Here is a 27,078-nt window from a genome sequence, read left to right on the forward strand (position 1 = left end):
AGCTGCACCAGTTTTGATAACACTTTAAACCTCTGACTATTTAAAATACCAGGATGGGGTTAATTGAGTCTGAATATGAGTGTTTCAACAATAGTTTCCACAGCATTTGGTTCAAAGGCACACATGTGTTGTTTGGACAGTGATTTTATATTAAGTTCAGACATGTTAAACAGACAGTAGTAATACTTTGATTCATCACATGTCTTTATACATATAAAAATATAGATGTGTCCGTCCCATTCTTTTAAGAAAACCTGATTTCCAACAAGCATTGAAAGATATTCACATAAATTCCCAAATAAAAGTCTGCACAAATAAAAAAGTCATTTTAAAAATGAGGGATTACTGTAAGGCAGTCACTGACGGGGTTTGGAAAAACTGGTCCTTTGAAAGCTCACAGTACAATGTCTGTTTCCACAGCACACACATATATCAGGTAGGTGTTAACTACAATAAATATGGATCATAAAGCTAGTGTAAGTATAGTATATAATGGCCTCAAATGTTACGGCGTCAAAGGGGAAAGCCGCTCCCATAAGCCACATCATATTTACATAATGCCCCACATTGTATTAAATGAAAGCCCTTGATTTGTCTGAAAAGTGTAATACAAGATCTTCAACATCAGGAGGATACTGGTCTTCAACCCCCCCATGTTCTCCCACACTACACCTCTCCTTCACTCTCTTCAAGTCACTGGTACTGGTCCTTCCTATATCCAACACAATCGGCTTGCTACTCACTCAATGCGAAGTGGAACCAGGTAGACCCCAACAAAGATACGCCTTCCCACTGGTATCAGGACAGCATACTGAAGACCCACCTGTTTCGCTTATACCATGTAATGAAATGTATGCCCATCAATCGAATCGAATTTCAACATAACTACCACACTAGTGATAGAGAAAAGAGAAAGCAAAGTTAAAAACAACAGGCGAGAGCGTCATGAATCATGGAATTAGTGCTTTTATGTGTAAATTGCACTTAACTTATCCAGATGTAAACGTGGAGTTAGTGTATGGTTTGAATCAAAAGTAAAAAATTAAAACAGGAGCAGGACAAAACTTAAGAAGTTGAGGTGAATAAAAGCTCCGGCCGGTTCACAGTGAGTAAGTAACACATCTTAAAGTCTAATTGTTTAAAATACAGCTTAGTTTGTGGCGCTGATTATAAACCACAATATGGCAACAACCACTTCTACTTTAAAGTGTTCATACATTGATCTTCCCATTCACAATGTCCTGATACAGAGACACAGTCAGGAGGGTGTAATCTTTCCGAGAGACGTCTAAGAAGTACAGCAGGTCCTGAGTGACGTCCGGATCGAAGCCCTCCTGGACCAGCTTCACCTTCTGCTGCTTGAACGTCTCCGTCACGTCCAAGGCGGTCTGCAGCCGGGGGGAATGCAAAGTCAATACATGACTTTATATTTACACGTGTGAGGAGAGGATGAATGCATGCATGACCTACCTGTATCCTGAGAAACCTCGGCCAGGCGTAGGCAGGAAGGGTTTTTACTAAATGCTCGTAGAGTTCTGATCCGTTTAATTTGTGGTCCTGTTTCAAGACGATAGCAGCCATACCTGCACGACCTTCATTTCCTGCAGGCACACAGTGGGAAAAGGTCTCATACTGAATGTTGGATAGACAAACCTGTACTGCATGAACAAAAGTGGTAGTGTTTGTTGCCTCTAAAGCGGGGGTTATACTTTTGATGCTCCATATGATTCTAAGTCTGCAGATTATGCAGAAGTGATAACCGGTCAACGCTTCCACAGACCTGGGACGGTGACTCCGTAGATGTTGGCCTCCTGGATGAAATCAAGAAGACCTAAAGCCTCTGACACCTCAGTGGTGGAAACATTCTCTCCTTTCCACCTGGGGGACAAAAGAGTATGTTCAGTTAAACCTGCAACGACAGTGTGTGGCCACAAGAGGGCAGGGGAAACGAGCTGTGAACAGAACAATGACATCACTTTCTTGGTTGGCTAAGTTTCTTGGAACTTGTTAAGCAGATGCTTATTTATAACTGCTTTGAAGATAGTTTGCAGTGGCTTTTTCACCTTTCTCAATTAAGATCTCTGCCTGCTGCAAAAAAAAGAGCTGTGAGAGTGAACCAATACAGTAAAGCTGCAGCTGGCAGATAAAAAACAAGCTCACTTTAAAGCTCCGTAAAGACACAGAAGATGCTCATGCCAAAAGGAATCGATGACGTTGCATTTGAGCATCGTATTCTAAGATGCAACCTAACAACAGAAGCAAGCATTGACCCATCAGCACATTTTCAATGATGCAGACAGTAAAGGGTACCTGAAGGTGTCTCCGATGCGGTCCCTGAAGTACAGGAAGTCCCGGTCATCGTGCAGCAGCAGGTCTCCGGTGTTGAAGTAGACATCGCCATCTTTGAAGAGGCCCCTGAGCAGCTTCTTCTCAGACTGCACCTGGTTCCCCGCGTAGCCCAGGAACTGGTTCATGGCTGTGAGCGGAGCCACCAGGATCCCTGCTTCTCCTGCGCACACGAACAGGAAGTGCTTTTAGAGGTCACATTCTGTACCGCTTTCATGTTGAAGGACTTGTGATTGTTTTACCTTTCTGAGCTCGAATGCATCTCCCAGAGGGGGTCCGGACCGCCTCGTATGTCACTGGGTCGTGTCTGAGGAGCTCAAAGGGCATGGACAGCTGGAGAGGAAAGAGACGGGACTTAACGAGATACAGTCTGACTAATCACTGTTACATCCATTCAGTCTGCACATAGCTGATCACGCATTTGATCTTGTGTGTATTAAACTGAACCATGCAATTATTCCCTTATAATTTCAAACATGCTGACCTATACTCATTGTTACTCGTGCTCATTTTCAATGCATCTGACTTGCACAATTGAGTGTGTAACAAATTCATTTCAATGTGCTCAGGGTATAATTTATAACAACGGAGCTAAATTATGTAACCTTGCATAAATAAATGAACCCAAGTCGGATTATAATCAGATTTAAAGCTCATAGTTTCGGTTTTATGGCCAATTTTTACGCTCTCATCCACTTTGGTACCCATAAGTACCGTCCTTTCAGTATCATTGAGGTAGGGAGGTGTAAACGAACAAATCTATAGACGCCCAAAAACCAATATTTCTTAGTAAAGCATGCAGCAAATGGACATCACAGCATTAGAGTGGTCGTATTACTGGGGTACAGGGTTGGGGTTGAATAGTGCTTTTTGCTTAGGAAGCTTCCAGAGTGAAATGACCTGGGAGAACCCGTCATGATAAGAGCTGTTTGAATCTTCTGGTGATAGGAAAGGTGTCTCCTTTGTTATCTCTTTAGCTTAGGATGCACTGGACCATCCTTTAGAAGAGGAAAAGGGGACAATGCTATCCCACAAGTCCTTGCAGCACGACCGTAAGTGAAAAACACAGAGCCTGTTAGAGCTTATTAAGCATTTCCCATCCTAACAATAACCTGCTAAACTGTTTGCTATGGAAAGTTGTGCTTTGAAACCTGCAGACACACGTGAACAACATCTGCTAGTGCATTATTATTAGGTCAGCCAGGCAAGAAATAACATGTCTTCTTCTCACAAACTGAGATAAAACAAACTAATCTAATCAAATTTCTACTAAAATGGGGAAATTACATTAAAAGAAAGAGTATTTTCTCAGTTAATTTGTCTTCTCTTGCTCTTTTTTTGTTTCTCATACGTCAAAGCAGGATCCAGGTCCAGAGGAAACACTACTGTTGTTCCTGACCTTGTTGAAGTAGCCGGCCCGGCCGATCGGTCCGGCCTCCTCGGTGTAGTTGAGGAAGCCGATGCCGGCCTCCGTCAGACCGTAACCCTCTCTGATCTTTATCTTGCCGAAGCGCTGCGCAAACTGCCTCCAAACATCAGAGCGGAGTCCACTTCCTGCGACCAGCCGGACCCGGTGAGCTCTCTCCTCTGGGACCTGGAGGCAGGAGATTATTTAGAGAACAACACTTAACCCATCCCGTTATTGGCTGCTGTGCATTTCAAACCGGAGTCAGAAGTGTTAATTTTACCTAACCAAGTCTTACTGTGGGCTGGTTCAAGAGGTATCGGCAGAGCTCTCCTATGTACTGCACCACCGTCACGTCGTGCTTCACACAGTCCTTCCAAAACTGACTGGCAGAAAACTTCTTCTTTAAGACACACGTCGCACCTGAGATCCGAAACACAGACGGAGAAGATGTACTTTTTAAAACAATTCAAACTAGAGAATTTCCCCCTGCTTTGTTTGTTTGTCAGGAAGTGAGAATTCCTCATAGTCCAATAAAAAAGGATGTCCTTGGCTGTGTTGTTTCCTCCAGCGTCCGAGCTTTACAATGAACTGAAAATAAAGCACATTCTTCCAGGAACTGTGATTGTTGTTTTGGTTTTTTTTAAGGAAAAAAGCCGTTCTCACCGAGCTGTATGCATCCTCCGATCCCCAGCAGGGAGGCAGACATGTGGTACAGAGGGAGGGTGATGTAGATGATGTCATCAGGTGTGGCTCCGCACATCTCAAAGAAGGCCATACTCATGATGGCTTTCAGGTGACCGACCCGGGCCGCCTTGGAGAGACCTGGCAGAGAAAGGCAGGAGATACTGAAGTGCGTTTTCCCTGGTGCAGTCTATGACATTTCCACCTCAAATTTGGTTTTGTGAGTCCATTGCTACTCTGAAACGTGGGGGAGTCAAGCACAGTTGTATTCAGAACGCTAGCTGTATTCCAAAACAACAATGAATAAACATGACCTGAAATGTCTTGGCTAGGAAGTTGCTTTTCATTTCTTTTTGAAGTTTATTTTATTTCCTCTTGTTGACTTTTCTATCTCCCGTGCCTTAACCCCAAATTGAATGGCATTGCTGTTACAAAATAAGACGTAACTCTTGAGAGGATGTACTTATGCTAAGCTAAATGCTAACGGGCATGAATATATGGACCGATACAGACAGACCAATGTTCTTTCCTGTAGTGCCACGGCTAACATACTGTATGTTCAGGCATTAATGTGGCAAAAGAACCCATATAACTCGTAGTTTAGATGTGCTTTATGTGCAGTTTGAGCTGTGATCTGTGAGGCTGTGCAGTACCTGTGGTGCCTGAAGTGAAAATGAACAGGAAGTTGGACATGACGTTGACTTTAGGAAGGTCACTCAAGAGTTCTCCGGACATGTCGTCTATCTTATCGAGTAAACTGGTGAACTCCTCCGATGGGGCCGTGTGATCCACCACCCACAGCGCCATGTTGTCCTTCTTCAGATCTGGCAGCACCTCCTCCACCAAATGCACCAAATCTGGAGGGAGGGACACACACACACACACACACACACACACACACACACACACACACACACACACACACACACACACACACACACACACAGTTTTTACTGCTGGTACTTTGCTCTTTGTGAACTATCAGCACCACTGATATCATTTAACCTGTCCGATAGGAGGGCCTCACTTGAGAGATGCATCCCCTGATAACCTATTCATCTCACTGGAACTACAGCCAATGTATTCGGAGGAGAAACCTGGAAGAAGTGGCTCATTTAATCAGCTCAACACCAGCTTAAATACAATATCAAGCTGGTGTTGAGCTGTGCAATTCTTTAAGTGCTCTTCTACTTTTACTCAAGTACAAGATCTGAGTACTTCTACTTTTACTCAAGTACAAGACCGGAGTACTTCTACTTTACTAAAGTACAAGATCTGAGTACTTCTACTTTTTCTCAAGTACAAGGTCTGAGTACTTCTACTTTACTAAAGTACAAGATCTGAGTACTTCTACTTTTACTCAAGTACAAGACCGGAGTACTTCTACTTTACTAAAGTACGAGATCTGAGTACTTCTACTTTTACTCAAGTACAAGACCTGAGTACTTCTACTTTACTAAAGTACAAGATCTGAGTACTTCTACTTTACTAAAGTACAAGAACTGAGTACTTCTACTTTACTCAAGTACAAGATCTGAGTACTTCTACTTTACTAAAGTACAAGATCTGAGTACTTCTACTTTACTAAAGTACAAGATCTGAGTACTTCTACTTTTACTCAAGTACAAGACCTGAGTACTTCTACTTTACTAAAGTACAAGATCTGAGTACTTCTACTTTACTAAAGTACAAGATCTGAGTACTTCTACTTTACTCAAGTACAAGATCTGAGTACTTCTACTTTACTAAAGTACAAGACCCCCCTTCTCCCCACAGTTGCAGAAAGCGTGCAGTACCTGCGCCCACCACCAGGGCCCTGGCCCCGCAGCTCTGGAAGCAGTGCAGCAGGGACCTGGCCTTAATGTTGACGTTCAGAAAGGCCGCCTCACAGCCCAGCTTGCACAGACCCAGCCACACGCAGATAAAGTCCGGCTCGTTGCACATTAACAGGGCAACAATGTCCCCTTGTTTCAGAGAGCCGTGCGCCCTGAACGCGTTCGCTATCCGGTTACTCCTACTGTCCACATCCTGGTAAGTCAGGGTCTGGCTTTCGAAGATGATGAAGGGTTTGTTCGGGTTCTTCCTCGCCTGGTGGAGAAAACAGTCGAGGTATGTGATGATCCCTTGCTTCATGCGAGCCTGCATAGTTTTCCCGTACCTCCGACGTTTGAGGTAGTAAATCAGATCCACCCAGAAGAAGGGATAAGCCATCCTCTGGTAGAGAAGAAGAGCTACAAGTCCCGCTACAACGCTGCTGAACACCACCGTTATCATGCTGAAACACCTCTCTAAAACTGCTCCAGAAGTGTGTAAAACAGGCTGAAAGTGAGACCTTCTTCAGCAAACTTGTGGCAGAGCTGATGTCCTACTCATTATGCAACTTCACACACACACAGTGACAGCCAATGAGCTCCGCCGCGGTCAAAGTAGCTCCACGCTGTTTTACGGTGCGTGTTTATACCAGGCATTACGGTAAGCGGGTAGGATTTTCAAAATAAAAGCTTCGTTCCTGTGAGCGCGAGAGACAATTTCACACAGGGGCGTAACCACCATAGACATTGAGGGGGACACGTCCCCCCCAATGTTGGGAAAGTACCAATCTGTCCCCTCCAATATTTTGTCTAGTATGTGACATAAAAGTCCTCCTTTTTTCCTAGATCAGTCCCTTGCTGTTCCAGATTTACTTTCAATGTGGGAAACACAAGAGAACGAATCAACCAAACAATCAAGGAAAAAAAAAACATTGCGACCCCCTTCCCCCGTTGTGAACTTGGCTTAGCCCAGAATGTCAAGTTGCGGTCGCGGATTCTTAGCTTCGGAGAGCTAGACTTCGGTGACATAATGGATGACGGCCCCCCCTCCCAAGAAACGAGACATTCGTTTATTCTTTACAGTCAGGAATGTAAGTGCAGGGTCCCTCTTTAAAAACTAAGCAAAATGGATGAATGAATGGAAACCCTTCATAAAAGCATTAAGGCTTATTCTGCTCTTTAGGCACTAGACAGGTTTAAGCAACGTGGCAGGGCGCATCGTTAGAGCTAGGCTACTGCACAGTTGCAGAGAACTTATAAGAAAACACTGGTTGATTAGCCTACCTTCCAGGATCTTGCCATGGTTCACATTAATACAGCTAGCTAGTAATCCACAACACGATAGCAACCCGAAAACATCAAGTAGCCCAGGACGTTAGTGATTGATTTGATTTGATTTGATTTGATTTGATACACCACCAAACTAAATGCAAATTAGAAATATAGCTGTTGCATCTTCATCCAATAAAACATCTTCACTCCATAAGTATCCGTTTGATAACTTATTTACTTGTCAGAATTATCAGCACACACTTTACATTACAACACCGACTGGAACAGTTCCCGATCTCCTGCTACCTAGCTGGGTCTACCTCAATTGTAGCTTAACCTCGACATGCCCACTATGCAGGTCTCAGAGCGCCCTCTAGTGGACAAACAACATAACTAAGTACTGCACCATTAACTTATAAGTCAGTACCATAATGCTCAATACTTAAGATATCGCAATAGCAATGTGTTGCACACTTTAATAAATACTCTCCTCAAACTTGTATGGAGTTTTACAGAGACCTCTTTCTACTACCCGTACAACTACTAGGATATTAATTAAATACTACTGCTACTGCTGCTGCTACTACTACTACTACTACTATTACTACTACTAATAATAATAATAATAATAAGAAGAAGAAGAAGAAGAAGAAGAAGAAGAAGACTAAGAATAAGTATATTTCTTTATTCATAAGTTTAAATTCAGTGAATTTTGAGGACCAAACAAAACAGATAATGAATTAAAATACTACTACTGCTACTACTACTACTAGTACTACAAATAACAACAACTTATTTACATGTATTTCTGTGGAAGAGACAGTAGGCTACTGCTTAAAACACAAATTGGGAATTGTGTGGTGTATCGTCAGATCCTGGAAGAGCATGTGATATTGTGCAACCATGTTTTTGTGTTGAATAAATTATGTCGATGTAATAATTTTGTCCTTTTTGGCAAGCCCTTTTTGCTACAACTTAACTTACCATGCAATTCTACAGTCATACTATCCCTAATCTGTTCGTATGCCATGCATCAACATATTTTTGTAAGGTGACAGACAGCAGAGAGGCTGGAGGAGATGGAGGCGAGGACAGAGGAGGTAGAGGAAAAGAGGCAGGAAGAGATAGAGGAGCAGAGGCTGAGGGAGAGGATGGAGGTGGTAGTGGAGGAGAACCCACAGTTGGAGATAGAGGAGGAGGTGGAGGAAGACAAGCAGAGACAGAGGCTGGAAATTCACAGGCACCTGCAGGGAGAGGACAGACAGGCACCTGCTCAGAAGATACACGTAAGATATTGGAATAAGAACAACAATTTTGTAGAACACATAAATAAATACTAAGGGTAAGCACCCAATAAGCTTAGTTTAGCAGTATAAGTCAACATTTCATATTATATATTTTTCAGGAGAGACAGACCCAGGCAGGGAGAGAAGTGATCAGCATGCAGAGGAGCTTGGTAGCTGCCCACATCAGCCAAACTCTTGTTTTATTCAAACTCAGTCCTTGACCAAAAAGACACTAACATTTCAGGACAGCTGGTTTAGGAAGCACACGTGGCTTCATTACAGCAAGGCATTGAAGGGGGTGTTGTGTTTTTATTGTGCCAAATATTTTGCAATTCAGAAATCGTTTTTAGCCAGTAAGGCTGATGGGGCATTCATAACAACAGGTTTCAGTAACTGGAAAAAAGCACTTGAGAAGTTCCATCAGCATGAAAACAGCGACTGTCATGCAGCAGCGATGACCACTTATCTGCACAGCAAACAGCCAATCACTACACAACTCTCAACGCAATTACAGAAACAGCAGCATGAGGCTAGGAACAGCCTCTTGAAGATTGTGGGTGGGATTATGTATCTGGCAAGGCAAGGCAATGCTTTCAGGGGGCATGACAGCAAAGAGGGAAACTTGCACCAACTGATGATTTATAAAGCAGAGGATGACGCCGAATTCAACAGCTGGCTCCAGAGAGGCAATAACTTCACCAGCCCAAAAATTCTAAATGAAATCATAAAAATAATCGGCAACAAAATAGTATATGACATCGTTAAGGAGATCCTGTCATTGCCCCTAATCCAGTACTCTCTCATCATTGATGGGACACAGGATGCAGCTGGAGTCGAGCAAGAGTCGTTCTGTCTGCGCTTCATTGACAAAAACTTGCAACCCAGAGAGGAATTTATCGGTCTCTACCAGGTTACATCCACTACTGGAGAGAACATCGCAAGTGCAGCCAAAGATGTCCTGCTTCACCTGAATCTACCTCTTTCCCAGCTACGAGGTCAAGCATACGATGGGGCGGCCAATATGTCGGGACGAATGCAGGGTGTGCAAGCACATCTGAAGAAGGAGCAACCTCTGGCTGTTTATGTTCACTGTGGGCCACATTGTATCAATCTTATTACCCAAGCTGCCTGTGCATCCTCCACTATCATAAGAGATGCTATTCATTTGGTGCATGAATTGGGCGTGTTGTTCCACCAGTCTATGAAGTTCAGGGCCATCTTTGCAACTATAGCGAAGTCGGATCATACAGCTCCTTACACATCGCTGAAGCCTCTTTGCCCCACCAGGTGGACGGTGCGAACGCCAGCCATTCGCTCTGTTCTCAATCAGTACCACTCCGTGCTTGCTGCAACAGAGGAAATGGCTCAGTCTTCCATGATGGATGTGGCTGCAAAAGCAAGTGGCCTTCATGAGAAGTTTTTGAGGGGCAATACACTTCTTGGCCTTCTTCTTGCAGAAGATGTGATGTCGATGTTGGAGGAGCTGAACATTTCTCTGCAGCAGAGAAGACAGACGACATCAGGGATGCTGGCTGCCGTGGAGCATGTGAAGAGAGGGATCCTGGAGAAAAGATCAGAAGGGCATTTTGGCCAGCTGTACATGAGAGCATCTCAGGTTGTAACATCTGTAAGCCTGCAGCCCATCAAAATGCCTCACGTGAGAATGCCCCCAAAACGCTTCACTGGTCCAGCCATGCAGCATCAGCATCATACGGCTCAAGACTACTACAGAGTGCAGTACTTTGGCACTTTAGACACTGTCGTTACACAGTGCTCAGAGCGTTTTAGCCAAGAGGGGCTTCAGAGGCTACAGAAGTTAGAAAACATTGTCATCACTGGGAAGATGGATACACTCATCAATGAATACCCAGAGTTGGATGCCATGTCTTTGGACATACAGTTGAAAATGTTCAAGGCCAACTACCCCAGTACAAGTCTCTCAGAGGTAGCAGAGATTTTGAAGGGTATGACGCCAGAGGTACGACATCTTTTTAGGGAAGTGGAGGCCCTCTTGCGACTTGTCATGGTTGTTCCTGCCTCCTCAGCAGAGGCTGAGCGAAGTTTTAGTGCCCTTAGACGCCTGAAGACATGGCTGAGAACATCAATGACGCAAACCCGGCTAAACAATCTTGCCGTTTGCCATGTCCATCAAGACAAATTGGATGCATTGGACAGGAGACAGATCTGTCAAAGATTTGTGGAAATGAATGGGGAACGCCTCCGTACTTTTGGGGCATTTATTTAAGTCTTATTTAGATATATTTCTATGCTCTTTTTGACCTAATTATCAGAATATCACTTATCTTTGTTTAAGAAGCCAATAAGTTAACAATTGCACATTTTGTATTTGTGTTTTGCTACTTGACAGCCTACAATAAAAAACCAGCTTTGAATTGTAACTCTTAATTGGTCATTATACTGCATTTCTTAAAACTATGTTCTATACAAGCACATCTTTATCAATAGACCTATATGAAAATTGTACAAAATTCACTTTAAATATTTTGGGAAGGGCTCACATTTGGACCAAGGGCTGAAATCTACTGTTCTATATCTATTTCATGGGGTTAGGATTTGTCTTACAGGTCACCCTAAAATGCACTATCATGCAGGAAATGGCATCTAAGAAATCAAAAATCTTCTGGGGGAGGACCCACAGACCCCCCGCAGGAAGGCTTTTCCCAATGCTCATTTGGACCCCCCCAATATCACCTACATGGTTTCGCCCTTGATTTCACATCCATTTAATTAGTCTTTCTTGAGTAATTGTGTTTATACTGAATGAGTAGGGATTGAATACATTACATTCAACATTTCAATATGACAGGAAATGTTTCACCCTTCAAAAAAAAAATAATGAAAGAGAAATGAACATAAATAAAAATATTAATGAACAAAATGATCAATAAATTAATTATAGAACAAAGAAGTGGATGAAAAATAGCAGTTATCAAATAATTTTCTGAGATTTTGAGACATTTCGAGTAATATATACTTGTAAGAGTGCACTTCTTTTACAAACCAAGCCTTTAGTTAGATCTGGTTTCACATTATACCCTATGTTCCTCCTCCTGGTTTCTACGTTTTATGGTAATTTATTGTATTTGTATTGTTTACAATGTTGTTGTTTGTTTCTGTAAAAGGAGACGAACGTGTTTTGTGATATTGGGCTATAAAAAGAACTGTATCGTCTGCATACAGGTTGATTCTGAGATTAGACACGGACTGGCTGGACAGGCCATGAGCGTTATAATCCCCAGTAGCTCTCATTGCTGAACATTATCAACACTCAAAACATCTGCAATGAAAATCAAACTGGCGTAAAGTGGTCACAGATGTCCTGACAGCAATTCTTTGTATCATATTATGTCATTTTATTCCAAAGCATTTGCACAAAAAGCACTATAATGAAAAAATCAAAACCCAAAAAGTGTAATCGAACCCGCCCAGTGCCTAAACCATTGTCACCTTATTGGGGGAAACCGATTAAGAGTCAAGAAACAGATCAATCTGATGAATCCCAAGCATTCCTTCCAGAGCAAACATCAGTGGTCCTTTAAATACACAGTACTCCGGTAGACAAGTAAAGGAACAGAGCACAGAGGAAGTCCAACATCTATCATCATTTCATAATCGTTGTTTTTGTACTAATCCAGATGCTACATGTATCGCTGTTTTCAATCGCAGACGTAAGACGCAGGGTGAAGATTTACACAGAACTGATCAAATTATATACATTATTTTACAAACATTTCAAATAAACTCAGAATAGCTTAAGACGAGTTGACATTTTAAGCAATTCAGAATACAGGAAAGACAAACAGAAAGCACACAATCATTCAAAGCAACATCTATATCAGGATGTTTATTAGAGATAATCAATGTAAAATGTTCCTTTCAAAAAGGGCCAAAGTCCAGCTTCAGCTTTCCTTTCATTAGATATGTTTAGCCCTTTCATTGCACAGTGTGTTAGGTCTTATTGTACAGATGGCTGGTTTATTGGTGGTACGGGGCTGTTTGATAGTATGGTACTATGGGACGAGGCAAAGACGTACTGGTGTCATTGTGAAAGTCTTCATATGGTTACTGCGGGAAACTCTCGCCACCAAACCATACACTTTAACGATTGAGGGAATTTACAAGTAGCTGCTCACCAGCGCAGAAACAGAAAGAGACACTGGTCTCCTTCATTGTTACTTTGCCTGCTTTGGGGACTACTTTAGGCTTTGATCGGGAGGAAAAACAAGGTTCCAGGTTCTTCCGGGGATTGTCGTTGTCTATAAAGATTGACAAGCAACACAACAACAGTAAGCACATCTGGAATATTCGAGCACTGCTCAGAAGGTGACACTAAAAGCAAGGTTCAGGAACTTGCAAAGGTCACCAGCAGTGCCGTCAACGTGGATTGGTCGAGCACCAGTTTGGTAACCACCATTTTACTACTGCATGGAGCTGAACAACCAAAAAGAAGAGCAAGCCCTCTTTGGTATTTGGTGCAAGAAGCAATTAAGAAGAAGCAAGAGTCAGCAAAAATCTTGACCAGATACACAGCATTCTAAATAATAAAGCAAGGTTTCATGCGCACAGGAGGGGAAAACCAAAGCTGGTATAGACATAATGTATAAAGGGGTGCAGTAATCACCTGGCACAAAAAGAATAAAGAGACTTTTACTGGGAATAATCCTGCTGAAACACACAGAGGCCTCCCATAATATGCATGGGATCTTCATCACCCATTAACATCTTCACATAAATAAGAGAGAACGTCCATAATGCGTACTCCTTTGTCCTAGTTTGGTAAATACAGCGGATATCCAAGACTAAGCCTCACACGGTTAAAGTTGAGATGAGAGGAAGCGCCGGGCGACAGATTGTCAAGTTCTTAGGGTGAAAGTTAGCATATTGTTGATGAGACGGGTCTTTAGCAAATGGAAGAAATGTGTACCAAGGTTTTTAAAGTCCAGGTTGGTCAGTGTGAAGCCCCAGGTTATGTCTTTCCATTCAAGTTATTTAGGACATCAAAACAATGAGCACAGAAGAAACGTATTTCCAGAAGCATTTTTCTGAGACCATTAACCAAATCCATGTCTATCATCAACCCATCACACAAGTACCGATCTGACGTGTTCACGGAAATGAAAACGTACCATATCTAGTAGCTTTTCTTCTTTTAGCGTGTCACACAGATGTCATTATCGCTTGTTATGTGTCTTCTGTACTACCATTTGCTGTTTTGAGTGCATGAGTTCATACCAATGCAAAGTACGGCAAACTGCAGAGCACTATACTACAAGTATCGCTACTCGTAACGGTCAAAAAGTAGAGTCTGGAGTCTTCTCACACTCAGCGACTGCCGTCTTGGCTACGTATCCAGCACAGCAATATGCAAATACAAGTTGTAGTTGTGGGTTTTGGTCCCTATTTAAGAAACATACCTCTATAAAAGGTGTCAGAAAGAAGCCACCGTTTATTTTATAGAGCAGTAGTTTGTAATGATTTGGTACCGTAAACAATAGCAAAGCTAGCTAACAATGGCTGTCGTCCATTTGATGCAACACTGTGGTCGAAGCGGTCCTGCTAACACTAGCCACACCCTTTATAATGATAGGGAATAAACTGCGATTAACAAATCAATCTTGAAATCAAATCAGAAATCCGTGCAGTACAGCAAGCATCCATTCTAATGCATCGACTGGTCGGAAGATGAACTGGGAATACTACTGGGAATGGCAACACGTGTCCCAGAGGTATGATATGATATTTGTTATGTAAGGTTTGTTGTTGTCAGAACAGATTATTAGCAGAGCTTTGAACTACCCTGACAAAACGGACCTTTGGTTAACATCGAACACTCTCAGCCGCTTGATGCTACTACTCTTCCTCACGAAACTTCAACAGACATCTAATCTTTGATGAAGTTGCTAATACGGAATAACATGAGCAGTTCTTCTAATCGCTTTGTTACGAACATAGAGATTTGACAGTTATTGAATGTTATATGCAAACATCAGAAAGGCTTTAGTTCACTTGATAGAAGATTTAACGACATCTGAAACCACAGGTCCTGTAACTTTTCCAAACAATCCCGCTCTTACGAGGTGTAGACAGCGTGCGGAGGGATGAGAAGGTCACTTTTTGTACGTTAAACCACCACAACGCTTCAACGGCGTGTGGTGGTTTGTAAGAATTGTCGCGTCACGACTACGAGACAAGCGAAAGACCGATTTGTTGGAGACAGGCAGTCAGAAGGAGGCGTTTCAGCCCGCCAAAAGTTAACATTTGGAACAGAGAGACAGATATCACGGATGGGACAACACATCATACGAACTGCGGCAGTCAGAGCATACGTAGACCTTTCTTCCCAGACATGTGGAATGACCTACGAAGACTTTATCGCACTTTATAAATTGCTGTAAAAAATAACAGCTGTACCTCAAAGCTAACCTCCAAACCCACTTTGTTCAGAAAAAAACGTCAAGATACAAATCTACAATGATGGAGTCAAAGTACAACAACAAGGACAAGTGGGTGTACAGTGAGCCTGGAGGAGAGAGCTACTGAGTCTCTGAGCCATCATTCATTGTCCAGCTCCTTGTGCTCTGGGGGGGGGCTCTCTCTGGCCGGCAGGAGGTCGTAGTGACACGGGATGTGGCTGTTCTTCGGTAGATCGTACAGATCTTGACCAAACAGTGCGTGTCCATTGCTGTCTCCGGGCATCTGGATGGTGCTTACAGGCGGCTCTGAAATCAAAGATAGGCGAGTTGGCATCTTATTTGAACAGCCTTAACTTTCTGGAAAACTATGTAGCACTAGCTTAGCTTTAAATCGGCACATGGTGTGTTAAAGGGGTTCAGGAGGGGGGGGGGGGGTCGCTTTGAATGTCTAAGGACAAGGGTGCAAATGATCCAATTCATCCAATCATGCCTCCCTTCCTATATCCCTTCTTTCATTCATCCCTATTCTCCTCATCCCATCACCCCTCCCTCCTTACATCCCTATCTACCAAATCCCATTGACACTTCCTCCCTCCCTACATCGCTTCTTCCATTCATTCCTCCCTCCCTACATCCCTTCATCTAACTATTCCTTGATCCCTTCCAATCATGCCTTCATCCCTTTGACCCTTAATCCCTCCCTTCCTATATCCCTTCTTCCATGTATTCCTCCCTATATCCCTTCTTCCATGTATTCCTCCCTACATCTCGTCATCCATTCATCCCTCCCTTCCTACACCAATATCTACCTAATCCTTTTGACACTTCCTCCCTCCCCCCCTCCCTACATCGAATTCATCCCTTTGACCCTTCATCCCTCCCTTCTTAGATCCCTTCTTCCATTCATTCCTTAGGTCCCTCACCAACTTCGTAGACGTTGCGCTTATGGGTGGGGCTGTTGCTGATCTCGGCGTAAGGTGAATCCCGTCTGGCCGGGGACTTCATCTCCACGTATCCACACTCTGTGTTTTTGGCCGTCAGCAGCGGGGGGTCCTTGATGGTGGCATACGGGTTTTCAGAGCTGTTGATGGAGCAGGAGCTGGCGTGATACATCGTGCCCTTCAGATCTGGAGGACAGGTGCAGAGGAGCCAGTGAGAGGGGAACTCCAGCATTAACCTGAGCAGTCCAGGATTTATGTGTGTGACTGCAGGACCTACCTCGTAACGACTTCCCCATGTACCTCCTGTCAACTCCGTAGGCTCCTGGTTTGAAGACAAATGGGAAGTCAGTGAACACACTTGATAGAGCCACATTTTTCCAGTCCATTGATTATAAAGCAGTGATTAAGTGCGTTGAATGCACTTGGATTAACGAGGACAGTCACTTTATTGGCATTAGATTTAAGAAGGACTTTTCTGTGCTGCAGTTTGCAATGCTGGAACATCTTCTGGTAGACGCTCACTATGGATGGAAGCCAACAAAGATACCAGCTTGCAGTTGATATCAATGAATGTGTCACATGACTCACCCAGCTCATTGAAGCACTCCTGTTGCTTAAAGTCTGCCGGCAGTGTGCCACTGTGCTCAGACAGAGGAGGCCGTTTCCTCCTCTCTGTATTCTTCAAGTTCACAAACAGCTGGTTGTTCTTGAGCTGAGAAGTTACGAGACAAACATCAGTTAGAAAATGAATGTAGACGCACACAAGCCTCTCCTTATGGTCTCAACTTCATACCGGTCCATATGGAACGTTGTTAACATGCTGGGGGCCGATGCACTGGGTCAGAGTGTGGTAGCTGGGGTTGGAGAAGTAGTTGCTGGGGTGTCCTTCGCAGGCTGGAGGGTGGGCGTCTGAAAAGGACAAGGTGACAAGAGCATTAAAAGCAATTCAAGAATCAAGTGTGCATTTGTTTCCCCCTATCCCAATTTCTTAAGTGATGATCCGACATGCAACCTGTGCTGTACCTGTGTAATCAGAAGTGACCCTCAGGGCAGGGGTGTAGGTCACCGCCGACATGGTGGGCTCTTTGACCTTTTGCTTCTTCCTGTAGATGATGAAGAGCAGGAGGAGGAAGAGCACCAGCAGCACCAGGACGATGATTCCCGCGATGGCGCCGATCTGGTACGTGTCCACCTGCATGGCTGCGCTGGTCAGACTGTTGAGGCTGCCCACCACCACACCAGCTGCAGACAGGGGGGTCAGAGGTCAAAGCCCGTTCACTCAGAATGTACTTTAAGGAAAGTGAAACCGGACAAAGTAGTTATTCAGTCAAAGGAGACGAGGATTATCCAAGGGAAACTAATTACACTGAGTCTCCTTCCTCTTGTTATTGATGTTTCCTCACCTTGGTCACAGCGAGCCCCCTTCCAGCCCGGGTTGCAGTAACATGTTCCGGTCATGTGATCACACGTGGAGTTATTCAGACAGTCACAGACCTGACGGCAGCCGTAACCGTACGAGCCAGCCGGACACTCTGCAAAAAACAAGTTTCATTTTCAAGATGTAAGCAAGCACACTATTCATTTCTGTATTCTATAACGTGTTTCATTCTCAATGATGTGTACAATAGTTCATGTAAGCTGAGATGTAGACACCTAGAGTGTTGAGAAATGAAGTACACAAGATTGTTAAACTGAAGCACGTACTCTGTTCACAGTGGCGTCCCATGAAGCCGGTGCGGCAGGTGCACAGTCCCGAGATGTGATCACAGTCCGCTCCGTTCCTGCACTGGCAGATCTGAGAACAGTCCTTACTGTAGAAGCCCAGCGGACAGCCTGTGACGTCACATAGTTGAAATGCAGGTTGTTTAGCAGTATACATCAACGCCAACACAATGAATACCGTGTCCCTCGAATGAATAAATGAAATGCTTACACAAAGTTTATGATAACAAGGAGGAAAAAGAACCACACTCTCAATCCTAGTCGCCACTGAAAGTGTCTTTGGATTTACTAAACACTGTAACTTGTAGGCCAAGCCCAGCACATGAAGGAGCTTTAGAAGTAGCATGCATTGAGCCCACTGTGAAACCGTAGCCTTGTCCTGCAGGCTGCAAACACTTGGGAGTTGCTGGACATAATATATATCGCGGCAGTAGCCTTCAGATGAGATCTGTGTGCACTAATTACAATCATTTACTCTAGCCTTCAATACCCGCTGCCTCCTGTTATACCTCAAAGTTAAGTCAGTGTGTGTGTGTGTGTGACTCACGTTGTGTGCAGTAGAGGCCGGTCCACCCCGGGGTGCACTTGCACTCCCCGTCATACGCGCTGCAGTAGGCTCCGTTGTGACAGTTGCATGTGTGGATGCAGTTGGGCCCCCACTGACCGGGGGGACAGACTGCAACACAGAGACAACAACAGGTGAGCGCTTCAAATATCTAGTGTTTACGCATGATATTTAAAAGATGTGGTGGGATCATCGAACCCTCAAATCTCATTAGGACAGATTTATCTCTAAATCATTTTCTTTTTTGATCAAATTATTGGGATTTTTTTCCACAAATTTAGAAAAATATGCAGATACTATCTCTAAATTCGACTCTAACGAAGAACTCAGGCACATGCACGCCTCACGGTATATAAGGAGGAAGACCCCCTTCATATTTAAGCATGGTTTTAGATACTGATGTCCTTTGGAGAGATTATCATATGTGTTAAGAGGAGCCTCTGCATGAGTTTGATAGGGAGCCTACAGTTTGGGTCTTTTACACATCACATGTCATTCATTCAGAGCAGTTCCACTTGCTCTAGGGATCTAGCACTCATACTCCGTGCCATAAGGAGCAATTTAAGTATCTTTCCCAAGAATACATCCACTGGTTGACTGCACAGGCTGGGATCGAACCCACAACCTTCTGGTTCAAAGACGACCGCACTCCCTCGCAGCCACAGTCGTCTTGCATCGACGCCACTTCAAAAGCTTCCTGAAGTATTTCCTATCACAGTAACATCATATCGTAACAGGGTGTATCTGTGTGAACGCACGCTGGGAGCAGTCGCTGCCGATCCATCCCGGGTAGCACTGACAGGATCCGTCGATGGGGTTGCACGTGCCGTTGTTGGTGCAGCTGCAGCTCCACGCACAGTTCTTCCCAAAGTGACCGCTGGGACACACTGCGGACAGGACAGGGGTGTGTGTCAGGGGTGGGAAGTCACAGTATTTTACTCAGAGACTCTTTGACAAACTTGTACCTTATCTAACCTCTACTCCACTGCTATTTTGGAGGCAAATGATGTGCATTTACATGTATTTACCTCTCATAGTGAGCTATATATAAGACATGGTGCTGTACTGTACTACTAATTCACCAGCTGGCTCACACATTAAAACACCTAGAATGTATTTGTTGTTTGAATAATATTCTATAATACAGTGAGAAGACTCTCTGTAAACCTTAACTTTGATAATTGAAGTACATTTAGCTGAAAATACTGCAGAAAAACGACCTGTTATAGATATTTTAAGATCATCATATTTATAATATATTCCTCTCTAGATGTGTGTGTGTGTGTGTGTGTGTGTGTGTGTGTGTGTGTGTGTGTGTGTGAATCAGACTCAGAATCCAACTTAAAGGGAATTTTAGAATTGCAAAAATCAAGAAACATAAATAGAAAACCAAAAATACAATCAAATCTGATCGGAGAAAGTAAAATAGTTCCTTGACCCCATTTAACCTCCGTTTCCAGAGTCTCTGTCATCTCAGCTCTCCTCCCTGGAGCGACTGGATTATAGTTGGATTTCGCCTGTCCCATTTTAACACGCTAATATCCATGGTCTCGAATGTTAAGCTGCTTTGTGGAGTGTGAATCAGAAGCGTGTTAAATGGCTTTTTTTTACGGGGAAATTCCATCATAAATCGTTCTATAGAAGATCTCTTCTGGGAATAATCCGGACAGGAAGCGGCCTCGGCCCACAGCGCGTTAGTCACACAGCAGAGTCGCCTTGGGGGAAACTCACCCTCGTTGCACAGCGCCCCCCTGAAGCCCGGCAGACAGTCACACTGTCCCGAGACGTGGTGACACGGCCCGATGCTGTGCACACACTGAGGACACGTCTGACTGCAGCGGTGCCCGAAGTATCCTGGAGAGCAGACTGCAGGAAGCACAGAGAATCTGCATGTAGTTAAACAGCAAATAGATCAGAATGTGTGTGTGTGTGTGTGTGTGTGTGTGTGTGGGGAGACTCACTCCTCTGACAGGTGGTGTCTCTGAATCCCGGAGCACACTCACAGGTGCCCTCGTCCGGAGAGCAGGACGCCCCGTTCTTACAGTTACAGGAGAGGGAGCAGTTCGGACCCCAGCGACCCTCTGCACACACACTGTCACAGTGGATACCTGCTCGAACACACACACACACACACACACACACACACACACACACACACACACACACACACACACACACACACACCACACACACACACACACACACACACACACATACATTTTAATGTAAACTGAGTGCAACTGAGCACACTTGTGACCAGTGCAGAAAAGGATCTTCTCCAGTCTCTTCACGCGGACTCAAATCTTAGTTTTGGTTTCCTGTTTTTTTTATTATTGATTTTGTCTTTTTACTTCCTGTCTCTGTGTTTTCACTCCTGTTTAATTGTCTAATTCTTTACACCTGCTTCTCCTTGTGTGTCTTTAAGCCTGTCTTCCCTGTAGTGTTGTCTGTCAGTTCATCACCTTTGTTTCCTCAGTTTGTTTCCTGCTTTTCTTTTCTGTTTTATTCTGGATTTCCCTCGTGGGTCCTTGGAGTTGTCCTGGTTTGTTACTCATTTATGTTTGCTACCTTTTTCCTTTTCTTTGACTTTCCTGCTCCTTCTTTTTAGTGTTTATTTGGAACAGCTTTTATGTCCTAAAGCTCGTCTTTTTGTTCATACTTTTATACCCGCCCTGTTTCATCTGAACGTTTGGTACTGATCCCTCCCCCTGTGACACAAAGCTTGATATGGCTGAAGCTGACAGCTAAATATCAGTAACTGTTTATCTAGAATCAGAGGTGGAGTACATTTACTACACTAAATTAGCTTGTCTTGTGAAAAAGTTATTCACGGTAAACTTAAATTTGACACATGAGAACAGTGTAATCATTATGGGCTGTTACCGGTCCATCCAGCCAGGCAGCGGCAGTGGCCCGTAGAGTGGTGACACCCATCAGCATGGCTGCAGTCACAGCGCTCCTGACAGTCCAGACCATAGGTGCCGTCCTGAGGAGCAACGCAACCACAGATACAAGTCAATACAACATTGCAGGCATGTTTTAGTACCGTGTTTCTTTAGCACTGTGTGTGTGTGTGTGTGTGTGTGTGTGTGTGTGTGTGTGTGTGTGTGTTTGTGTGTGTGTGTGTGTCACCTGGCAGTGCAGCTGGCAGCGCTCTCCTCTCCAGCCCGCGGCGCAGCTACAGCGGCCGTCCAGAACGTTGCAGGCAGCTCCGTTCACACACAGGCAGGTCCGGTTACAGCCCAGACCCCACCGCCCACTGGGGCAGTTGATGGAGCAGTCCACCCCGTGCCAGCCTGATCAACAGCCACACAAACACACGCCTTAGTTCAGATGCACTGTCAGAGAATAGAACAGATATGTGTTATCAGGTCTCTTCTCCCTCCTCAGCTCACCTGGTGTGCAGGAGCAGGATCCGTCCGCAGGTGAACACTGAGCTCGGTTCTTGCAGCTGCAGGTGGAGGAGCAGTCCGCTCCATGGGTTCCTGCCGGGCAGGGCAGCGAACAGGTGGGACCCTGAGACGATCAAGCAGTAGAATTTGAGTTTGACCCACAAGCTCATCACGCCTATCCTTATAAACTATCAAGAATATTGACCCTTTTCCCCCTCTGATGCCTTTTTGTTATCCCAAATCAGCATCAAAGAACAACCCTGACATACTGTGTGTTATTGTTTTAATCCATCTTTTTTATGGCAGAAATTGAGAGCAGCATCAAGAGCAGGTGTCAAGCAGCCAGGATGAGCCATTTGTTCTTTATCTTAAGGAATGTTTAAGGATTAATTTGTGTGAAATGTGCCTTTATCACATCTAAGCCCTGATCTTTCCATGACTAACACAGTGAGGATCAGCGTGTGTGGAAACAGAGGGGACGTGTGTGTAGTGTAAGGGTACACCTTGGTTTATGACACTTCTTACTGCTGCCACTAGAGGGTAGTAACGAGCCATGTTCTTACTGATCGCACCTTAAGATTGCACCACTGCTTTTAAGGTGAATGGGCTCTTGGCAATAGAGTCAAGTCATGTTTGGTTATAGCCAGATATCACAAATCCTAAATTAGTCTGGAGGTGATGAGCCCATATACTGAGTCCCACACGACATCCAGAGGAGTGTTTACCGTGAAGCCCGGAGCACAGATGCACTCTCCGCTCACGCCGTGGCAGTCGGCACCGTTCTGGCACCGGCACACCTGCTGGCACAACTCCCCGTAGAACCCCGGGGTGCACGTCTCGTTGCAGTAGAGTCCGGACCAACCGGGCCGACACGTGCACTCCCCCGACATCGGGTGGCAGCTGTGACAGGAGTGGACACACCGTGGTTAGGGGTTGCACTTCATTATTGTTTAGTTTCTGCTGCTGTAAGTCTATTATATATAACTGTGGCCACATTTCTAAGACCCTGAACCCAACTGGTCCGACCCAAAGCTAGTGAAACATTTTCTACACGTTGACAATCGATAATAAACATGGAAGAAGACAATAGAGACACTCAGAAAGAAAGAACTTAGACAGCTCAGAGCTTCATGGGACTGTTACTAAAGGACCTGATGATGTTTCCCTCCCTGACACAGGTTGAACCTGGCAGTGTGTGACGGACAGCTGGTCCACCTGACACACAGTCCCATTGAGCAGCAGCAGGACAGCTGTCCTCTGCAGACACATGCAGAGGACAGCTGTTCAGCTAACTGATCACAGCTGCCTGCAGGGACCAACATCTACACACACACACACACACACACACACACACACACACACACACACACACACACACACACACACACACACAGCCAGACATCTCTCAATAAAAAAGATTCAGATTTGAACAATAAAAACTGTAGTGATCCATAATCCTGAAATGTGACAAAATAAATGTGTGTGTGTGTGTGTGTGTGTGTGTGTGTGTGTGTGTGTGTGTGTGTGTGTGTGTGTGTGTGTGTGTGTGTGTGTGTGTGTGTGTGTGTGTGTGTGTGTGTGTGTGTGTGTCTCATGTTGACAGTCATCACTTCTCATCTTCCAACAAAGGCATCATTCTGGAACGTTTTAAGCAACTGATCAACAATTGGTTTTCAAAATGTTTCAAAATATTAACCCCGTCTACTAAACGCAGGATGCACAGTGTGTGATGCGTACCTGCGTGTGTTGTGGGCGTAGCACGGGCACTTCCTGTCGCAGCGGAGGCCGTAGCGTCCCTCAGGGCACAGTCGGACGTCACATGTCTCCCCTGTGTATCCGGGCTCACACAGGCACATCCCGTTGGTGTGGTAGCACTTTCCGTTGTTCTTGCATTGACACGTCTTGGCACAGCCGGCACCGAAAGTACCAACCGGACACTCCTCCTGGCACCTGCACACACACACACACACACACACACAGTTTATCCATCAGTGATGTGAGAAGAGGAGGTGAACAGCACTTCTTATGCATCCTGAAAGATGATAATTTGAAGCTTTAAAGCAAATCAAGGGAGGGCCTTAGTTAGCTTACTGCTTTTACAAAAACATAAAGGACTGTATGCAGACTGCAGAGCTTCAGCAGAGCAGACCACTTGTTTATAAATGAATTCAGAGGGGATTCATTACCTCTGCCCTGGTTACAGTACACACTCACATCAGTCTGACCACCAAATCAGGCTGGGTTAGAAAATGAAATGCTCTGAAAAGCTAAACAGATGTGGAAGGGTCCAAAGTAATCAAGCAATTATGTTGTGTTTGTCTGTCCTAAACCTTAAGATGATTTATAAAGAAGCCTTGAAATGCTTCTATTCCTCAGTTTAAAGCAGTTTGGCTTGCTCGAGTTGGGAAGTTTTGGAGTGATGTTGGGCGTTATTGAGGATGCAGTCTATTTCTGACATTTCCAGGGTCAAAAATGGCAGTTTTATTTATATTTGTACTCCCGATGGACTGAGTTTGATTAATTCTTGGTTGATTTGGAAGATTTAGGGGACTCTGGATCATTTAGATTGGACAGATTGCCTATTTATCTGAAGAAAAGTTGTGCACAGTAGAGGTAGTCATTGTCAGCTTGTGTTCTCTCTATCCAATAGTAGCAGCACTACTCATTGTAGTCAAAATCAGCCAATTGAGAGTACAGATATGGCCACTCTCTGGTTAAAACGGCCATTTCTGATCCTGAAAATGTCAGAAATGGACTAAGCACCCTCAATAACCCCGAAAACCACTCAGAAACAATGAAAATCTGCCATTTTTTGTAACTATTGTCCCCATAGGCTATAATGCTAATTATGCTAACGAATGCAACTTTTGCTCATTGCGCAACATCTGCACGTTAGCACCCGGCCGTTCCTATGAGCTGCAGGGGACCCGTACAGATGCATTTCTAGCATGAAACGTTGGGGTTGATGTCGTTATTGCAGATATTTTAACATCCACATTCTTGTAAAGCTCTGACAGATAATCCCCCCCGGTTCAGTGGTTCCGGGTGTGGCCTGACCAGCCCAGTTGTGAGCAGTGGCTGGGCCTGTGACGTTCGGCTCCCCCCTTAACCCAGCATTTACTCATGAGAGGGCAGTCGACGGGCTATTCCTGGCTCGGTGCTGGTCGGACTAAGTATATGGTGTGTGCTCTCTGATATTGTTAATTATATGGGCTGTAATCCCGGCGTGGCGCTGCGCTCAGATCCGTCTGTGAAAACACTGACTGGGCTTCCTGGTGCTGGTTTCTCTCTCCAGGATGTGGAAGAGTCGAGCAGACACAGAAGATTTCCCTTTGGATTCTTAAGCAGATCATAATCAGGTCCAGTGAGGACAACAAGGTCGTTTTGTCTGTGAGAAACGAGCCTCAATGTTTGGGACAAATGCATGATTTAATATCTTTATGTTCTATATTTAATTAGCTGTAGCCCTTCATAGTGTTTATATTTGACAGATAATCTTCATTTATTTTGCATTTAAGTTCTATTTTGAGATGTTTTTATGTGATGTTTATTTCATAATCACAGAACACCTTGTTGACATGCTGCTGTGAGGAATGAACATCCTAAATTGGGATCTACAAAGTATATTTGATCTTAGAATGACACGAAAACAATATTCTGCAGGAGGATTCGTGAGTCATTTATAGGGCTCAAAAATACACTAAGTGTTCAAACAAATCTAGAACTGTTTCATGAATAAACACACGCCTGACTTGAAGTGAAAGACACATTAAACTAGAATATTTCCTGAGAAATTCACTACTATAAATACCGTCCACTTAAATGGGGATGAGCTATTTTCATTTTGTGAAAGATGCCTTTTGCTTCTATGAAACACCACATGAATGTGCAAACAAATGTGTTTATGAAACATGTATTTCTGGCTCTGGGAACACAGTCTGAAAACTCCACAAACAACACATCTAACAATATGTAAATCATGCCAAACCCAGAGGTAAAGTAACCAAGTACATTTACTCGTTATTGAGTTATTTACTTGAGTATTTCCATGCTATGCTACTCCTCCACTACAATTTAAAGGGAAATAATGTCATTTTGCTCCCCTACATGTTTGTCTACTTTAAACTAAATGCATGTCTACAAATTAAACTAATGAACTAACTCTTTAAGTCACAAAAGAATCCAAATTATTGAAATATTTTACAGAAAGCAGCAGTAAAATGCTACTTGATGCCACAATATTATCCAGAAATGTCTAGAAGTACAATTGAATTCACAGATAAAGGCTGTTTTTCTGCACAATGATTACTTTAACTTAGGTAAGACTTTGAATGCTGGACCTTGTCAATAATCTATTGGTACTTTTACTCAAGTGAAGCATCTGAGTACTTCTCCCACCGCCGTATGAAGATGATGTTGGACGTGTATGTGTGATTATTACTGCTATTTATTCAGTGCCTCCAAACGGCTGCTCTCTGACCGCGATGTTGATTCTCTTACCGCTCTCCGGTGTATCCGGGGCTGCAGACACACAGTCCCGTGGACAACACACAGAAGCCGTTGTTGTGACACTGACATTCCTGGGAACAGTTCTGTCCAAATCTCCCCTCTGGACACGGCTGTCCACACACTGTACCCTGCACACAGCAAACACACGCACGCTGTTGATGTTCTCTGAATGCATGCCTTTATGTTTTTCTAATGCTCTTGTGTGTGTGTGTGTGTGTGTGTGTGTGTGTGTGTGTGTGTGTGTGTGTGTGTGTGTGTGTGTGTGTGTGTGTGTGTGTGTGTGTGTGTGTGTGTGTGTGACTTTCAAGGAAAACCATGACCTCATTTTCCTAATCGGAGCTCTGTTCTGTAGTCTTCAACTTCACAATTCTTGACAAGAATTCAGAGCTCCTTCCACCATGACTTCAAGATAGGGGCTTTAAGAGACTTTGATTCGCCTCCAGTCGGTGAGCCTTTTAACTTTATCACATCTGTTAAAGGAGCGGGTCCCTCCTCCCCTCTTATCAGGACTGTCTCTGCTCTGGTTCTGCTCATGCTGACATGTTAGCAGAAGATAGCGTGTGTGACTTATTTGAAGCGTAAGCACAATTCAAGAGCAGAATGCACCTATTGTAGGACATAAGATTTTGCTCATGATGCACTACATGTATTATACCCCTGCCCGCACACTCTCAAAATAATCATAAACGAAAGTAAGAATTCAAACTAAGC

At 44.1% G+C, this 27,078-nt stretch overlaps 2 protein-coding genes across 2 annotated transcripts in view; both read right to left on the reverse strand.

The window, feature by feature from the left end:
- Positions 1-126: 126 nt before the first annotated feature.
- On the reverse strand, positions 127-6,866 carry LOC134868851 (long-chain fatty acid transport protein 6). Its single transcript, XM_063890193.1, has 10 exons — positions 6,232-6,866; positions 5,089-5,292; positions 4,418-4,576; positions 4,050-4,174; positions 3,746-3,940; positions 2,589-2,679; positions 2,311-2,509; positions 1,781-1,878; positions 1,471-1,601; positions 127-1,388 (listed from the first exon to the last, which is right to left on the reverse strand). Exons 1-10 carry the CDS (start codon positions 6,707-6,709, stop codon positions 1,212-1,214), a joined length of 1,857 nt encoding a protein of 618 aa, XP_063746263.1. The 5' UTR covers positions 6,710-6,866; the 3' UTR covers positions 127-1,211.
- Positions 6,867-12,154: 5,288 nt separating this feature from the next.
- megf10 (multiple EGF-like-domains 10) overlaps positions 12,155-27,078 on the reverse strand; it is a 38,890-nt gene continuing 23,966 nt past the window's right edge. The window contains exons 8-25 of the mRNA XM_063890089.1: positions 26,359-26,495; positions 23,596-23,808; positions 22,584-22,758; positions 21,862-21,982; positions 21,599-21,762; positions 21,350-21,452; positions 20,428-20,574; positions 20,198-20,332; positions 19,225-19,353; positions 18,449-18,577; positions 17,884-18,012; positions 17,583-17,711; positions 17,203-17,421; positions 16,973-17,088; positions 16,768-16,891; positions 16,457-16,501; positions 16,162-16,365; positions 12,155-15,544 (exon numbers count right to left, since the gene is read on the reverse strand). Of these exons, the coding sequence (XP_063746159.1) occupies positions 15,378-15,544; positions 16,162-16,365; positions 16,457-16,501; positions 16,768-16,891; positions 16,973-17,088; positions 17,203-17,421; positions 17,583-17,711; positions 17,884-18,012; positions 18,449-18,577; positions 19,225-19,353; positions 20,198-20,332; positions 20,428-20,574; positions 21,350-21,452; positions 21,599-21,762; positions 21,862-21,982; positions 22,584-22,758; positions 23,596-23,808; positions 26,359-26,495 (2,586 nt within the window). The 3' untranslated portion in view covers positions 12,155-15,377. The remainder of the gene's footprint in view (positions 15,545-16,161; positions 16,366-16,456; positions 16,502-16,767; positions 16,892-16,972; positions 17,089-17,202; positions 17,422-17,582; positions 17,712-17,883; positions 18,013-18,448; positions 18,578-19,224; positions 19,354-20,197; positions 20,333-20,427; positions 20,575-21,349; positions 21,453-21,598; positions 21,763-21,861; positions 21,983-22,583; positions 22,759-23,595; positions 23,809-26,358; positions 26,496-27,078) is intronic.

Source organism: Eleginops maclovinus, chromosome 8 (genome assembly GCF_036324505.1).
Source record: "Eleginops maclovinus isolate JMC-PN-2008 ecotype Puerto Natales chromosome 8, JC_Emac_rtc_rv5, whole genome shotgun sequence".
Lineage (NCBI taxonomy): Eukaryota > Metazoa > Chordata > Actinopteri > Perciformes > Eleginopidae > Eleginops > Eleginops maclovinus.

Bases quoted from the DNA above. Each gene is read 5' to 3' on its own strand.
- LOC134868851 (XM_063890193.1), bottom strand. From the start codon at position 6,709: ATGATAACGGTGGTGTTCAGCAGCGTTGTAGCGGGACTTGTAGCTCTT. The intron at 3,941-4,049 runs GTAAGACTTGGT...TCCTGCCTCCAG, and splicing joins ACCTCTTGAACCAGCCCACA to GTCCCAGAGGAGAGAGCTCA. The intron at 2,510-2,588 runs GTAAAACAATCA...TCGTGTGCGCAG, and splicing joins ATGCATTCGAGCTCAGAAAG to GAGAAGCAGGGATCCTGGTG.